The 17,080-nt window shown below is 46.9% G+C and overlaps 1 protein-coding gene and 1 long non-coding RNA gene across 5 annotated transcripts in view; one reads left to right on the forward strand and one right to left on the reverse strand.

Annotated features, from left to right (window-relative positions):
- Window positions 1-17,080, reverse strand: part of STAB1 (stabilin 1) — a 62,162-nt gene that overhangs the window by 13,019 nt on the left and 32,063 nt on the right. For all 4 annotated transcript variants that reach the window (XM_063348560.1, XM_063348561.1, XM_063348562.1 and 1 more), the window contains 23 exons: window positions 16,844-17,027; window positions 16,497-16,590; window positions 15,398-15,556; window positions 14,422-14,517; window positions 13,945-14,040; window positions 13,288-13,335; window positions 12,339-12,469; window positions 11,848-11,959; window positions 11,549-11,626; window positions 11,072-11,173; window positions 10,468-10,575; window positions 9,822-9,953; window positions 9,524-9,652; window positions 8,600-8,656; window positions 7,681-7,776; window positions 6,412-6,607; window positions 5,852-5,947; window positions 4,756-4,801; window positions 3,998-4,077; window positions 2,957-3,082; window positions 2,099-2,172; window positions 1,669-1,743; window positions 944-1,063 (listed from right to left, as the gene is read on the reverse strand). In XM_063348560.1, coding sequence (XP_063204630.1) covers window positions 944-1,063; window positions 1,669-1,743; window positions 2,099-2,172; window positions 2,957-3,082; window positions 3,998-4,077; window positions 4,756-4,801; window positions 5,852-5,947; window positions 6,412-6,607; window positions 7,681-7,776; window positions 8,600-8,656; window positions 9,524-9,652; window positions 9,822-9,953; window positions 10,468-10,575; window positions 11,072-11,173; window positions 11,549-11,626; window positions 11,848-11,959; window positions 12,339-12,469; window positions 13,288-13,335; window positions 13,945-14,040; window positions 14,422-14,517; window positions 15,398-15,556; window positions 16,497-16,590; window positions 16,844-17,027 — 2,435 coding nt within the window. The remainder of the gene's footprint in view (window positions 1-943; window positions 1,064-1,668; window positions 1,744-2,098; window positions 2,173-2,956; window positions 3,083-3,997; window positions 4,078-4,755; window positions 4,802-5,851; window positions 5,948-6,411; window positions 6,608-7,680; window positions 7,777-8,599; window positions 8,657-9,523; window positions 9,653-9,821; window positions 9,954-10,467; window positions 10,576-11,071; window positions 11,174-11,548; window positions 11,627-11,847; window positions 11,960-12,338; window positions 12,470-13,287; window positions 13,336-13,944; window positions 14,041-14,421; window positions 14,518-15,397; window positions 15,557-16,496; window positions 16,591-16,843; window positions 17,028-17,080) is intronic.
- On the forward strand, window positions 6,731-8,590 carry LOC134521732 (uncharacterized). Its single transcript, XR_010072855.1, has 3 exons — window positions 6,731-6,838; window positions 6,992-7,089; window positions 7,900-8,590. It is a non-coding gene; the product is annotated as an uncharacterized LOC134521732 (long non-coding RNA).

Genomic DNA, 17,080 nt, shown 5'->3' on the forward strand with positions numbered 1-17,080 from the left:
GGCCAGCCAGCATGGCGACCTGCTCCTTCCACCCTGGTCACTCTCCCACCCCAATGAGACACCAGTTCTCCTGACGCACCATAGTGATCTTTCCCTCTCTCTCTTGCCAGTGCCGCAGGCACGGATGATGTGGGGGTTACAAAGCAGGCAGTGACCTCTGCCTGGACCATTCATATTGCAGATGCTGCAGGATGGAGCAGAGAGAGATGAAAGCTGGCTGCTTCTGCAGCAGCTGTCTCAGAGGTTTAACTGCCCCTGTGCTCATGGGACACCTTGAGGGCTTCACAAAACCTTTGCTTTAACCTCACTGTGCTGCCACTACCAGTTCGGGGATGCTGTCCAGAGTGGCAGACAAGGCTTGGCAGGGCAAACCCCCTCGTCTTACCACACTAACTTCCAGTACGAGCAGAAGCACAGAACTGAGTACATGTCTTTTCTCCCGGCTCTGCTGTGGGGATGACGGCTTCTATTTGCCACTACCAGAAAAAGTCACCAGTTTGCCCAAGGACAGCTGTATTTGCAACAGAGCTGGAGACAGACTGCTGCCCTCCAGACTGGTTCTCAAGTCCTGGCATTGCCACAGGGGACACCCGCCCTGATCCCACAGACAGGGAGATGTGAGTCCCCTTGGGAAAAAAAAATCATTACTCCTATTTGCTTATAACATTAAGAAAACAGCATCCTGGAGGTATGGACAATGTTGCTGACAGAGCAGCCAAGTGTTCACATCATGACTCCCTTTGGAGCAAAGTCCCTTTACTGTGATTCTCACATCAAATACACCTACAATTTACGGACAGCTTGCTGGTCTCCACTCCTACACCACACACGTGTCGATACGACGCTACAGATCTGCTCATTTGCAGCTTACACTCGGAGGGGAGGGAGTGGTTTGCTGCAGGGCAGGGTGCCCAACACAAAAGATGCTGCACATGCTTCTCACCTGATATACTTTGCCATGGCAGGTGAAGCCATCTCCGACACTGTGCCAAGAGCAGGAGCAGTTTCGAGTGCCAGGGCCCGTGTACTTGCAAAGCCCAAATGGACTACAGCCTCCGTTGTTCTAGCAAGAAAAGTGAAAGGCTTCCATGGAGGAGCATCATCAACAATTTGAACGGCCACTTTCATGCAGGAGCTGCTAACTACATCCAGCCCAGTGGAAAGGAAATCATTCCTCCTGTCCGTCTAGTGCCTTAGAATAAACCTCACCCAAATCCTCACAGGCTTTTCAGCACTAAATCCTCCCACGAAACAAGATTTCCGTGCCTTACTTTGGAACCCAGAGTGATGACAAAACCCATGATTCAGAGAGACATTTTGACATGGCAGCGATGTGGTGAGCACAGGTTACTCTTAAGCTTTGGAGCAGGTCCCACACAAATTGGATGCAGAGAAACAAGCCAACATGCCTCCAACCCTGCGTCACTGTTTCCACACTGCTTCTCCCACAAGAGGGAGTGCCAGGTGGCCGACGTACTTGCAGGTTATTGTGACAGGCAACGGAAAACAAACCAGGAAAACACCAGGAAATCCCTTCAGCATGTGAAAAGGGGAGACAGCCAGCTCTAAACAAGCAGGCTAATCCTGTTCTTTATGTTAACTGTTGGGAGAAAGGAACACTTCAAGGATGTGGCCTTCGCCTCTGGCAACAGCAAAAGGCAAACATACCTGTTCACACAAATTGATGGGGTTGCATTGGCTCACGCCATCCCCGCTGTAACCAGGAAGACAGTTGCAGGCAACCTGGAGGGAGAACAAACGCTCAATCTGAAACTTTGACCCAAAAATAAAACACGCAACGGCAGAGCTGGATGGAAAGCATGTGGTATAGCAGCCATTGCTACATTCATGAATAACCATGCTTGTGTCAACAATAAATATAACCCGAGACTGCCTCCAGCCTCTGGCCAACAGAAGGCAGGCATCTGCTTTCAAGGAAACAGCAACCTTTTCATGCCCTTCCCAGGCAGCTTTTCTGTGTGGAAGGTAATAAGCAGAAGGCAGCACACTGCCATGGAAAGGACTCTCTCTAAGAGAATTACACAGCTGTGACAACCTCCATAATAATGTTGCCCTGACATCCATCTTATGTACTCACCTTCCTTGGGCCTGTTTTAATGCACTCTGCGTTGGCGTGGCAGCCCCCATTGCTTTCGAGACAGAGATCAATTTCTGCAGCAAAACAATAAGGCCACATTATTGCTGAGGGCTGCTCAAGACAGCTGGGAATTGGTGACCCAAAGAGGTTTTGGGAAAGCAACAGGGGGATCTTCCCAGCTTGGGAAACGTTTTAGTAGAAAAGTGACTTGTGATAGCAAAGGAATAGGGTACAACTGCAAGTTCTGTTCCTGGCACAGTGGGTCTCTGAGCTGTGATAAATCCACCCACAGAAGATCCCATGCCTGCCCGGGTGTGCTTTAAAGGATATGAGAGGACTGGACTCTCCCACAGCTCCATCTTCATCTCAGACCACCACTGTGGGAGACTGCAGTCATCCTCCATCTCTGGATCTCCCCATGACGTGCATCATCAGGGCAAGAAACCTCTCAGGGCTCTTTTGCTTTGAGACCAAAACACTGGTCTGAGGCCATGCAGCGAGACAGGTGCCAAGGGCAGTGTGGGCTCTCTGCCCACTTTTGGGTGGCCCTGTGCTGGGACAGTGATGACCACTTTGCTAATTGTGACTTGGGAGAATGCTGAGCACATACCTACAGGTATGCATGTACACACATGCACCTACCTGCGCATACACCTTGACAAAAAGCTAAATAAAACACAGTTGAATCAAGATCAGCCAGCAATTATTGGCTTTGAAATAATCACTGCATGAGCAGGGCAAAAGGAGAACTGAGTTATTCAACACTTTAGCCTGAAATTTTAATGCTTTTAGCCTGAAATTCCCCTTTTCACAGATGATGCACTGATGCTATCACCAAAACGTGCACTAAACACTCACCCATGCAGAGCGTCCCGTCTCCAGCGTAGCCTTCCTTACAAACACAGGTTCTCTCTCCTGGGGACACTTTAGTACACACAGCGTGTACGGAGCAGCCACCGTGATTGATAGTGCATGGATCTATTTCTGTCACCACAAACACGAGAAGCAGAATCAGCTCAGAGCATATAGTTAAGAGGAACTGTGCTGGAATGATCATTCATCTCAACAAAAATCACAACATCTTATTAAAATACCTTTGTTTTTCAATGAAAGCGTGGGTCCTTTAAAGGCATGGGGCCTCATCCAGATCTGTGAGAGGCCAGTCCAAAAGTCATGCTGAGCTGAAGTAACCCCCAAATTTGACTAAGAAGTTTTTATGTCACAGCGTTCGCTCACTGAGGACTAATGGTTAGACCAGAAAAAAATATTTTCCTGCACAATGTAAAAGGGCTTTTTTCCTTTTTTCCCCTCACACATTTTCAAACAAGGGCAATACTGAAAAGAAACTGTGCTGTCTATCAATGTCTTGATTTGACCGTTACAGTTTTATCATCCTGAGTGTTTTTTTTCTTGACTATCTGGTTTTGACATAGACGAGGTTTGTATGTAGCTCTAGAGCAGTATCCTGAAATCTTACCTCATTTTGGCACAGCTGCTGCTCTGCTTCTACCCAATTTCATCATGGCCAAAAATAGAAGTACAAAATTCTAGAGAATCGAAGCATCCATACTCCAGGGATTCATGGCCAAAGTTTTTATATATTATATATATTTTTATTCCACAAGCAATAAGCTCTGCCCTGCTACACTTGCCTCCCTTTTTATCCCTCTCTCGCAGGCTCTAGCAACAACAAGAGCAGCCCATGTAAAGCTCTGGACTGGAAAACCTCTCTACTAAAGCATGGCAGAGTTCACGGTGGATGGCTGAGAGGAGAAGGATTTGAATGATCTTTTTCCTGGCAACATCATGCTGTTTGTTTCACAAACAAACCCCTTGCTTCTGTGTAGCCTCAACAGCTGTTCCCAAGCCTTGAATCTTGCCCCCACTTGCTGGACATACCTGTGCAATGGGTTCCATTCCCTGTGTATCCAGCAGAGCAGGAGCATGTAGGTGGGGAATCTGCAGAACTATTGAGGCAGCTGAAACAAGAAAGGGATAAACGATCCCTGACGACATCTCCTGATTTGCTTCACCAGTGGGAAACACCATACAAGCCTGGCGTGTGCAAGTTAGAAACCACAATTGCATCTTCAGGAGGAACATGCCTGAAGTTGCTGCGTATTTCTTTACAGTCCCAAATACTCAAGTCACTCTGGCTGGGAAGCTGGCATCCAGCTTCACACCTCGCACAGTGCACCTTCACCATGCCCATATGCTTCTGCATGGTACAAAAGAGATGGCTGGGTCCCAGTACCCCAAAATAGACCAGATAATGGATGGAGAAGCCATCACAGCCCATCAGCCTATTTAATTCCATGGGGGGGCAGGCAAGGCAGAAAGGGCTTGTGAATGGCTGCTTGATTTGCTCCATGAATGAGGCGGCCTTGGAGTACCTTGGAGTCTCTGCTTTCTCCCATCCACACATGCAGAAGGAACTTGGAAAGAATTTATGCTCAGACAAAGTCCTTGGGAAAAGCACATGGCAGCTTAGCACCAAAGAGAGTTCCCAGGATGGAACTCACATTTATGCACCTTTAATGAGCAGGCAGCTCCTCCCAGCCCTCTGTGAAGCCCTAAACACAGAATCACCTCTATGTAAAACTCATACAAACACACATGGCTTTCTGAGAATGACCCAGTCCCTCGTCTGTACTTACTTGGCCATTTGATGGCAAGTGTTATTGCATAAGTCGATCTCGATTACTGCAAAAGAAAACACAAACGTGACTTGGCATTTTCAATTTAGCCCTTGCTGGGGCCATTTCTGCCATCTAGAGTAAAGGACCCTGCAAACAGGCTCACTGCCACACTTGTGGTGCCCTGACCGATGATGGGACACATCAGCAGTTATGCTAACTCTCACGTCCTGTGTGGCAGCAGGAAAACCTCGTGGGATATATGTTTTGGCACTTTGCACTGGAGTGAATTTGATGTTCTCTGTCTGAGCTAACGGTTCAATTTGATCCTACCTGTATGGCCTCCAGACTGCTAGGAATGAAACAAGGACTGAAAACTCATTAATCCAGACATAGAGGGGCATTTGGCTTTTCCCCATTTGAAGCAAAAAGATGAACTTGTTTCATGCTTTACATTGATACTATATAAGACTGCTCCACTCAATCTCCATTTCTAAATGCCCCCAAAACATTTGACCTCACTACAAAATCAGTCTTGGTGTGCAAACCTTTAAAATCCCAAAGTATTTAGGAGCTCAGGTTAACCCCCACCCCAATGGTAATCATAATCCCAAATCCCAGGAACAACCACCTTCAATAAATTACTTCGACACACAATGACAGAATCATTGAGAACTGCAGACCATGGCCTGAGCTCACCTAAATCAATCTGTGTGCAGAAAAAGCAACTCAGCAGACACACCGGGACCCTCTGGAGGTTTCAAACCAAGTCCTGCCGCCTTCTTAGGCAAGTAACAGGAGTCATGGTCATCCCAGTCTGGCTGGGAGCTTTTACCTCTCTCCCAGGGTGACGGGCTCTTCTTGAGGTGCCTCAAATCTCAGTGGGGACAGAAGCAGGTGATATGCTTTTCCCTACATGAATTTCACCAAAATAACTCCGGGAGTCATGTACTGCTGGGAAGTCACACCACAAATTCAGCTTGTGGGCAAGAATGAGCTAGCAGAGGCTGATAAGCTTTCGGGGGGGATGCAAAGCACGTGCAACTGCGGTCACCTTGCTCAGCTAACACAGGTTTCTCTTCCAAATTACACCATGAACCCCTTCACACTCACGTACTTTCTTGGCAGGTAGGGCCCTTCCATCCTGGGAAACACTCGCAGCTCCCATCCCCTTGCAGTCCATCGTTACATATGCCATTGTCACAGGCACATTCTGCAGGGGAAATATAAACGCTCATCACTGTCAAACCAACCAGGTCTCATAAGCAGAGTCTTGCTGCCATTTCGCTGGCTGCTCTGTTCCTAATCCAATGCATCGAACTGACATAAAGAAAATGCCACAGGAGTATCAGCTCTTGTTCCCTCGCTATTAGGCCAAAAAGCCCAGGAACAGACCACTCGCCTCTACTTTCTGTAGTTTGGGTGGCAGCAGTATGAGCAGCATAACACAGTCAGTCGTGCCTTGGTTTGAGGATGAAAAAATGGGGCTACTCCTCTAGCTGACCACAAGCGCTCACAAGCTTCCCTCTCTCAGTGGCCCATCAGCTGTTCGCCTGTCTCAGAGGTCTTGGGACACTTCCTCCCTCCCACCACCCCTTCCGAGAGCTGAGAGGTGGCCACTTTTCTCCCTTTGCAAGCAGGATGGTAGAGACAAGCTGCAATAGCCATCAGTGTCACCTGATTTGCAGTCAGCTCCATATCGGCCCACTTCACACATTTCACAGGCAGTACCATGGAAACCCTCCAGGCATCGGCACTCTCCACTGCCCTCAATACCATCCTGGCATTCCCCGTTCCCGGAGCACCACTGGCCTGGCTTCCCTGGGCACATCTCGCACATGTGTCCGTAGTAGCCGGGGCAGCAGACGGATCTCTGGAGAACGAACAAGAACAAGTTGGGGTGAGCCGTCTTGTGAAGCACAGACAAGGTACAGCTTTATTGTGAAAGCTGCTCTATTCTATGTGATATCCATAATTTCTGACGACGCAGGAAAAGGCCAGATGTGCACAGGTTGGATGGGGTGAACCCTCTAAAATGGGGTGTTCTGTTGCCCAGAGCTTCATGTAAAGGTCTGCAATGCCATTGAGCAACACTGGCCACTTGGTGAGTAACGCAAATGTTCAGTCCTGTGCCCATCAAGTCTATCTCCTGCCTGTGTCCTTACCATGTCCCACCAGCAAGAGAGGCTCTGCCAAAGGTGATTTGGTTCAGAAGCCTCATTTAACCGCACTCTTCTTTCTGCATCTACCCACCGAGAGAGGAAACCATGATGGGACCAAATGAAGAGAAACCTTGTCTAACGAAGGGATGCAGAAGTGTTCAGTGAGAGACAAGTGCTGACTGAAGCTCTGCATGTGAGTACTGTATGTCCAACTCCCTCTCTCCCTTCTCCTCAATCTCCCATTCCCACTAAACTTACCATGGAGGTGCTTCAATACCTGTAAGAGCTCAAATACACACTTTCTTTTACCATTTCCTCTTCAAGTGTTTTCTCCCAGCCACACATTTTCACGTTTTGTGAACGTGGTAGGGTCCATAATAGCTGCAAGACCTTCTGCTCCTCACTTTGCTTTGTCTCCAATTAGTCATCAGTTATTCGGGAAGGCACACGCACAAGTGAAATGCCATCATTCATGTCTCATTTCCTTAGGAAACCAGACTACAAACATTCAACTCCTCCTCTTCCTCTGCAGGACAAAACCCAAAGCAACAATACCAAAGCGGCAGGCCACAATCCATCACTGTGCAGACATTTCCGCAGGTTTGTTTTTTCTCCAGTGCCCTCTATCTCCAGGATGGAGACCGACTCCCAGACAAGCCCAGTTTCAGCGACGCAATGGCAAAAATGCAGCCAGGACTTCAGCACAGGCTGTATTTCCATGGCTGTATTTCTAATACTTGTCTTGCTCTTGTCAAAATGAATCTGAGGCAAATGTTTTTCTTACCAGAGAAACTTTTGCACAGGTGAAATGGCAGCCAAGTATTTCTGTATCCCCAGAGCGTAATTCACAGCGAGCGAGATTCTTGCTTCCTGGCACTTCCTGCAGATATAATTAACATAGATACAGATAGAAGATATTACAATATTTAGACAAACATTGTACATTTTGGTACATATGGCAGTGTTCTTGCCTAACAGAGGAATAATGCTTTTTACCCTACAGGAACAGCCCTAAAAATTTGGACTATCCAGAGCTGAAGACCAATGAGGCATCTCTAGATGTGAGGCCACCACACAGTTTATTTTGTTACCTGCCAAATCCATTATATACATGACAGTGTGAATACTGAGAAAAAGTAATGGGAAAATTTTTGGCATAGAGTAAAGTAATGAAGCCTAAGAAGCCAGATGTGGCTGCTAGGCAATTCATAGCCAGCATGGAGATGAAATGTTTAATTGTTTTCCTCTCTGGAAACGTTTGTCACTCACGCATAAACAAGCTGCAGGCACAACCAGCCCATCTGTGTGAACGAATCAATGGTCCAGACTGGGAAATGACTAATGCACTCCTAAACTGGCTCTCCTTGACGATGATGTCAGAATAGTAAAAGATGAAAAAAAGACATCTCTTCTTCCCTGCTAAGGGGGGAAACTCCCCACGCTGCATGCTCTCAAGGGCTCCTGAAATTCAGGCAAAGCCTGTGCCAGCTCTGTAAGGAGCCTCATGGTTCACGTTTGTGTTTTTCCTGCGTAAGACTCCCTTGGCTTCCACTTTCTCTTACAAACCCTGCTAATGAATGAGCCACAGAGGACTCAAGGGCACATTTTTTGAGGTATCGAGATGACATCTACAGAGCAATAAAAGGACATCAAAGCACTATCTGCAAACAGTCTGTGAGATGTCACGTGAATCAAAGACTCACCACAAGAACTGATCCAGGTGGACACTTGATCCCCTTCTCACACTTGCCGCATCTTGACTAGGGCACAGAGAACAGGACAAGTCACATGTGTGCCCTCCACCCACGTCACACCAAGACACTAATCTTGAATTACAAATGGTGCTGTACAGGCTGCTGGCTGGGACAACGACAAAGATGTGTGCTCCGTGGCTCAAAACACCAAAAGAAGAAAAATCATGATGCATGACCCTCAGGTACTGGCTGCTACCAAAGTCTTCACACGAGGTCTTATTCCTGCACTCCAGTGGTGTACACAAGGTCTTACTTCTGCACTCCAGAGACCGTACCACAAAACAAACCAGAAGAGATCCTGTTACACCTTTCCTGAGTCTCTGAGCTGGGGCAGGGCTTTCTGTAGGCCTGGAGTTCCTTCACGCAAGGCTGCAAATACCTTTTTTCTTATCTGTAACAAGGCAGGCATACCTCAGTCTGACCCTGCAATCTTCAGATGGCCAAGAGCCACATGATACATGCGGGCTGGACATTGGCCATGACTCCCAGACAGACCATAGCATTTCCTAGAGGAGCTTGTGGTCATGCCATGCAAGAATTGGGCTGGATTCTCCGTCCACATCTGAGCATCTGGGAGTCCCTGCATCAGCCTGCCCCACAGCTGGCACTGTGAGAGAACCCCAGCAAGTGAACTGAATGTGATCTGCACAAGAGTTGCCGATCTGCTGCATTAGAAGTACAGAGTCTGAGGCTAGGAGGTGCCAAGTCTCCATCATGCCCCAATTCACAAGAGGCTCATGTGGGGTCAGACCACAAGCTATTGTCTCATCCACATGGAAGAGACAAGGTAGGTTGTCTGATATTCATCAGTTTGGTTCAGCAGATGGAGAAACCCTGTGAAATGGTGGTCAGCTCCTTGGTAATCATCATTACCTTTTGTATCGTGGTGGTATTGGCAGTGCAACGGTTCTTCTGTATCTGGAGGACCTGTGAAACGCCGATCAACATGCCATTCTTTGTCTCAAGAAATCTTCCATCCAAAGGAATATTATTGACAAACTTCTGCAAAGGAGAAAGAAATGGCTGAGACAATAACCTTCAACTTCTTTTGCATGGATTGCTTGACAGCTGTTGACAAACTGTAGGCAAACCTTAAGGCTGTATCCAGACACCAGCCTTAGAAAGTGATAGGTCTAGCCAGGTCCTCAAATGGCAGGACAGTCTTCCTTACCTGGGTGCTGTTTTGATAAAACATTAGCCAGTAGGAGAGTCCTAACATGCTGTTCTTATGGATTCCACTTCTCAAGTCCATGGGCAAGAGCTTCTCTCCCAGTACAACATGGTACTGCACTGTCTCCTTGTCCTAAATCCACAAAAAGCCCAAATGTTAGGACGCTTTTGACTTCCTAGACTACAATTCAGTCAGAGGTATGGCATGAGAAGAGTTCCTAAGCAATCTGTAACAGCTAACTAAACCCATAGAGCCTAGTAACTCCCTATCACAGATGACTGATCACACCTGATGACTCTGTTACTGGACGAAGCCACAAATGTTTTTTGGAACCTTTCAAAAGATACAAAATTGCCACAGATATGCCACAGCCAGTCAGAAAGGGGAACATGTTGTGCTGTCTATCCACATTCAAATCTACTCAGAAATTTACATCTGAAGTCCAAATATTCTTTTCAGATCCGACTGCAGCATCCCAGGAAACCCTCTCATTTCTCTCTGGCACGTTTCTCCAAGCTTTTAGCATCAGATATGCTTCTCCTCTCCATGCTCAAAACCACTGAACTCAAGTTTATCATCTGACAGTGTACACGACCCTGCACTTACTGCAATACGTATCCAAACTGCAAGCAAGCAGTGAGCTTACCAACTGTGTCACATTGGCAGCAACGCAGTACTCCTCAATGGAATTATTTCCAGGAACAAAAATCGTATATTTTTCAGAGGACTCGATTTTTCCAATGAGCTGGTATTGCTAAAAAGTGTCAATACAGTAACATTAGCAATTACACTTGTACTCATTAAAGAACAAACCACACATGAAAACAATTACAAAGGCAAGAGTGCTAGAAGAAATGCTTGAAAATGGGATATGCAACTTCTACTCAGTCACACATATCTAATTGCTTGTTCCTTCTCCTGGGCTGACATAAATGCAGCTTCTCGGTTATCCTCAAACCTTCCTTCTCCTCTAGGTTTCTCTGCCCTCTACAAGCATAACAGCACCTATGCTAGACAAGTCATCTTCCACTGTAATAATATACCAATGATATAGAGATCTAACTGTAAGTGTATAACTCTTTGGCTGCTCAAAAGAGTTTTCCTAGAAGATCCCTCATGAACGGCAGGGAACAGGTGGTCTCCCTTTTCTCACCAGGCCGTCCAAATTTCAGTCGACCCGTACAGGATAAGGTGGGCATTTGCTCAAAAGACAGTTGACAACAACAGTAGTGCTAACCTCAACTGCTTACCTCTAGCAACTCCTTGAATGTGCTGAATGAGGCAACTGTCTCGAGTTGCTTTTGCAGACCTGGAGGACTCAATGGGATATCTCCTGAAGGTGGAAACAAAACCTGTGCAAAAAGTGAGTTCATTAGCAAGGCTGGGCAAGGGCCTGTGCGGGAAATCACACTAGACTGCCCTGCTTGCAAGAAAGGCAATTAGAAATGGCCTCGTTTTACACAATTCTGCAATAGCCTTAACTCTTCTGTCAGCCAAGAGAAGAGGAACTGCCCTCTGGCTTGTCCTGGAGACAAATATTTTAAACATTAAACACTGCTCCACAGGAAACATCTGTCAGGACCTTGTGATAACCAAATGTATTTTTGCTATTGTATGTCTTCCTAACTGTCCAGACACGTATTCCTCCTTGGGCCCATCACAGGTGCTGCAACACAAACCCGCTGCTACATCTGCAGCATTTCCCAGTATCGCACGTACCGACGTACCTTACTGAGGACATGAATAATGCCATTGCTGGCAGGGATGTCACTGACAACAATACTCGCGTTCTGGATGGTTAATACCTGAAAAAGTATGAGAGGGAGAAGCAAAAGGATTAGAAATTGCCAAAGAAGTTCAAAATAAAGATATTGTTCGTTCAAGGTTGCACATGATAGATCTGGGTACAATTTTTGAAAGATGTCTGAGTTTGAGGACATCCCATCCAGGCTCCCCATGGGATAGAGCAGCTCTTGAGCAGCTGAATTTGGCCCTGGTAGACATGCATTATGTAAGAAACCCTTACGCCACTCCTGGTGCTTATCTGCCATCTGGTCGGTGGGTTGAGGGTGGGTAATTCTGGCCTGTCGTATGTTTTGAGCTTTTCCTCAGTGAAGACGCCTTCCAGAAAGTGGGCCCTGAAGGGAAGAAAGGCAGGTAAAGAAAATATTAGGGCACTGTTTGTAATAACAGGGAGATGAGACCATACCACCCAACACTGACGGCTGTCACATGAAGTAGGTAAACGTGGCGAGAAAGGTGGAGGGAATTACTTGTCCTGATGCCATCTGCATCAACATGACAAGGAAAATCTCTGCAAATACATGAAAAATAAACCCACTTCCCATAGCCTGTGGTCTGTTATGTTTTAAATGCCTACTAAATTCTTTGCCTGCTAGGTATTGTTTATGTATTTATCTCAAGATAACTCTTTATTGGTCTTGTACAAGCAGAAATCCAGCTCATGAATTTGTTTCTGTTTGGCAATATAAAGCAAAGGCAGGAGTCTCCTTGTACCTGACTAAAAATGGCAGCATGTAGGGGGTCAACCAGAAATCTTTCTCAGTCTCGCTCAAGTTTTTGATCGCGGCCTCCGATGGCACCAGGACGGTGACATTGGTTCCTGCTGGGATGCTGAAGAGAGATTTCTGTTTTCCAAAGCACAAAAATGAACAAATAAGACATGCCAGTGCCACATCTACACTACAAAATATAATCAACAGTCATCCCACATACACTCCAGCAGCACAGCAGGGTCTCCTCGCATGACAGGTAAGTGCTGTTGACAGTCAATGAATGCCACAGATGGTTTAGCCAAAAAAAGTGACACCTGTTTGCCAGGGGAAAACCTGCTGCTTTAAGCCCTACTTTTGTACTTCAATTAATCTTCAAACCCATTCAATTATATCCCTAAATCCTTTCTGAACCCTCAACACCAGTTTTGGGGGAGGCAACAAGATTATTCCTGGCAAAAGCAATACATGAAGCAGGACAGATAAGCTAAAGCTCAATTAGATGCTTCCACAGACTTACTGCAGTCTGCCTCTCTGCTATTGCCACACCGGAGACAGGGAAGAAGTAACAAGAACAAATATACAGTCTAACTTCTCAAAGCATGCTCTTCTGAAAAACAGCTATTATAATGCTACCCCTTTTTCTTTCCTTTCTGTGTTATTTTATGATGGCCAGCAGTTACAGATGATACAACCACGAAAATTTAGTGTAACACAGCCCCAGCTTCCTCCGCTGTTAAAAATAAGGCCCCCAAAACACACTCACAAGCCTCACTCTATCACAGACTCCAGAGCTTTTCTACATGCCTTCTCTGTGACGACTTCTCCTTTGCTGTTGTTTTGTTTTCCTCTAACGGAAGATAAACAGAGCTGCTCTTTCTCTAACAGCAGTGTTCACAGAGATTTCACTTCTACCAAACTTAAGCACGTGGGCATCCCATGGCTGTTCTTACCTGAAGCCACTCGTAGAAGCCTGCGAAGTGGGAATTCTGGTCCAGCTCCTTCCAAAGAGAAACAACAGGAGGGTTACCCCTGCTGAGCACTGGGGTCGCAGGGCTGGGAGACCCAGGGGGCAGGAAAGGAGCCCTCTGCAGTATCAAATCTGGCAATAACGCCTTAGACATTCCTCTCTCACCTCACAACCACTACAGGCACTGTGTGTCATGGGGAGGGATGGCCACTCCTAAAACTACATTCCATCCATTTAAAAAAATATACTCCCAAATAAACAAACTCTTTTCAGCTCATCTGCAGTTGCTCGTGTTTACAAGGGACAGGGACCGAATCCACAATGGCATTTGATATTTCTAGTGACAAAAAATGGGCCTAGCAGCTCTGATCTGAAAAATTTTCCAAACAACAAAAAGATGACTTATTGCAGAGGACAGATGGGGTGAAGCAGCTTAGAAATTACTGCCAATGGTTTCATGAACACATCGGCCCTGGCACCAGTTCTGTCTATGTGGCCCTGGGCTGACAGACACATGTGCTCTGCTGTCAGGTTGGTGCTGGGAGAAGGAGTCAACTCAGGTAACAGAGAAAAGGAAAGTAAGAGCAGAGCCACTTCTCTCCGGTCTCAAGACGACCTCAGACGTTTACTTTTTACTCACTTTTAGAATGTCCCCATAGCATGTCATGCCATCCCCCATGAAGCCTTGAGGGCAAGCACAGGATCTCTCTCCTCCTCCAAGGGGTACACACTTAGCCTGCAAATACAAGGAAAGGAGAAATTAGAGAGCAAACACAGTGCTACACCTATCTAGGAACTGAATTTTGGCCTCCTACAGTCTGGGCTAAAGGAGCACACACAAGCACCTTCCTCCTGTTGCCTTTACGGTGGCACTGAATTTATACCTCATGCAGCAAAGCCTAGGTGATGGCTCTGGTTGGGTGAACTCACAAAAATCAGAGGATCTGCCTGGGTAAATCAGAGACCAAAGCTTTACAACACCTCAGTGGCATGCCAATAAGACGATGTAATGTAAATCCTTGCAATTATCTCGATGCTGTGGCTGCAAAACCTCTGCCAAGGAGCAGAGGAACCTCCACTGCCATGTCAGCCTTGGGACAGCACTTTAGCTACTCACCAGGTCATGGCAGCCACCGTTGTCCATGAGGCATGGGTTGATTGCATCACAGTTGTGGCCATCGCCAGCATAACCCCTCTTGCAGACACACTTGCTCTGGAAGAAAGAGACATTTCAATTTTATAGACCTTTCAGAGTATCCTCATTTGCTACCTGAAAAAGGCCTAAAGCAGCAAAACTATTCTTAATTTATTTTCACAAGTTTTCTTCCTGGTCCCTCAAGAGCTGGAAACGTGGAGCTATTTCCTTAGCAGGAACTGCCTGCTTACTTAAGCACATTGATCCCTTGCACTGCTTGGCTGTGGGAGAGTCACTTGAAGATGATGGTTTCCATCTTTATTTCCAGCTTTTGAGGGAATGTCACAGACTTAGTGGATGGGAGAAAGAGGGCTTAATTTCAAAGCTTCCTGCTTTCAAGATAGCTGAGAGAGCACTTGCACATCTCTCCTCACTAAAATTTCCTAAAGATTTGTCACCTTTTCTCAGCACATTGTCCAGTGCTCCCCTGGCTCAGTGGGGAGAAGCACCATGAGACGCAGCACCCTGAGAAGCCACCTCTCCTGCGTGCCTTCCTCCTCTCTCAAGATGCCCAACTGCCCGCCCAGCTCCCTCCATGGACTATCTGAAGAGCTGCACATGCTTTTCTATATATTTTATCATTGCTTAGAGAAAATACTGTGATCTGGGAACGAGGGGGACACAGCAATTGATGCCTTATACTGAGCTGTATTATGGAGCGTAGTCTCTTCCCTTTGCTTCATAAAAGTTGCAGAGTAGAGCAGCAGCCTCAAACCCATCAGTGCATCTCACCTCATGCAAGCACACTGCAGTTTTAGCTGCAGCCGGTGTTTCTGGGAGCAGACCAGCAGGCTTTGCTGCTGCTCAGCCCAGTTTCTACCTCTGGCAATCCCAGGCCACCTCAGAGCAGCTTAGGAAATGTTAAGTCCACCATTAGACTGTTTAGCATTGATGATACCTGGCCAGGGCCGATATAAACGCAGTCAGCATTGATGTGACAGTTCCCTCTGCTCTCCAGCATGCAGTTGTCTACAGCCACGCAGACCTTCCCGTCCCCGGTCCAGCCTGTGTTGCACTGGCAGGTGGCGGTGCCGGGGCCTGTACTGGTGCACAGGGCCTGCAGAAGAAGGGAGAGAAAAAGAATTACACTCGGCAGAAGAAGGGAGGGAGTGTGGTGCAAATACAACAACAAATCTCCTTCATCAGACCGTGGAGAGTTTGTGAATGACCAACTGATTCCAGCGCTGGGGGTAGGGGGTGGAGGCATCTCTTCCAGAAAAGTCCTAGACAACTTCATAATAAAGCGATTCTGGAAACATTTACTGTTTTCAGAGAGGCAGACACTTGTGTCTAGGGCGGCTCAGAACTCCCAGGGCATTCTCCACGCTTCTGTAAAGCTTTTCCATTACAGAAATATTCCCTGAAGAGTAGGAGCACAGCCTCCTGGCTGGACATGCGGGATGGAATCAGTGATGGAAGGCAGAGGCAGATGTCTCTCAGGAAAGACCTACTTTGTACCCAGTGCCATCCTATTTTCTTCTACGCAGCCCAATGGGTTCCTCTCACTCAGGGGTCTAAATTATGATAAGGTCTGACCATTTGGCAGTAATTTCCATCATAAAGCACCACGGTTCTTTACTAAGGATAATAATGTAGCTTTGAAGGGATAATAATGTAGTGCTGATGGTTACTAGAACTAGGAGTTGGAGCTCACAGATAAGCTACAGCCTCAACACAGCAACAGAGAAACTAACACACATTAGAAGAGCTTGAGGGGAAAATCAATACAAACCAAAAATTATCTGTACAGCTAATCTCTGTAGCTGCCAAAATACCTCATGCAAACCAGCCAAACTCTCCCTGGGGTGTTGCATTTTGGCACCAACCCAAATGACAGACATCCTTATGATGACTAGTCAAGGTACCTGTTATTCCACCCCATTTTACGGACAGGGAAAGTCAGCACACAAAATGTGTCACAGTCCCAGGAGTCCTGGATCCCTGCTCTGATTGACAGGAGTTGCTTCTCCATGCTTCGACAGTCTGACCCCACTTACATTCTGTGAACAGCCTCCTCGTCCTGGCTGACTGCACAGGTCGATGGGCTGGCAGGAAAAGCCGTCACCCTCATATCCATCCATGCAGATGCACCTTAAAATTATAAGCACAAAAGGGACACAGATAGAGCAGCTCCTGAAAGCCATCAGAGAGCAAAAAGGCAGTTTGAGCCTCTCATGCGAGAACCTGACTGAGATTTCTAGCAGGTTGGATGCATTACTCAAACAATCCTGTGCAGCAAGTAGGCAGACATATACACGCAATTACAGGGCTGGCAGCCTCACAGCGCTGCGTGCCTGTACAATGACACTGTGCCCACCTGAATGTGTATGCGAGAAAGACTGACCTTGCCGTGTCATTGAGGCTGCAGACAGCGTGCTGGTGGCAGTACTGGGACAGCCCGCCCGGGCCACAGTTCTTGGATGTCTTGTCACAGAATTTCCCGCTATAGCCTTCCTTACAGGACCAGGACTGACACACACCACCGCTGCCAGGCCTGTTGTCACAGACACCATGGACACAGCCACAATCTGTCAAGTACGTGTGTAAGATCAGTAACTACAAAAAGTCCAGAATCCACCAC

The sequence above is a fragment of the Chroicocephalus ridibundus genome, chromosome 10 (assembly GCF_963924245.1).
Source record: "Chroicocephalus ridibundus chromosome 10, bChrRid1.1, whole genome shotgun sequence".
Taxonomy (NCBI): Eukaryota; Metazoa; Chordata; class Aves; order Charadriiformes; family Laridae; genus Chroicocephalus; species Chroicocephalus ridibundus.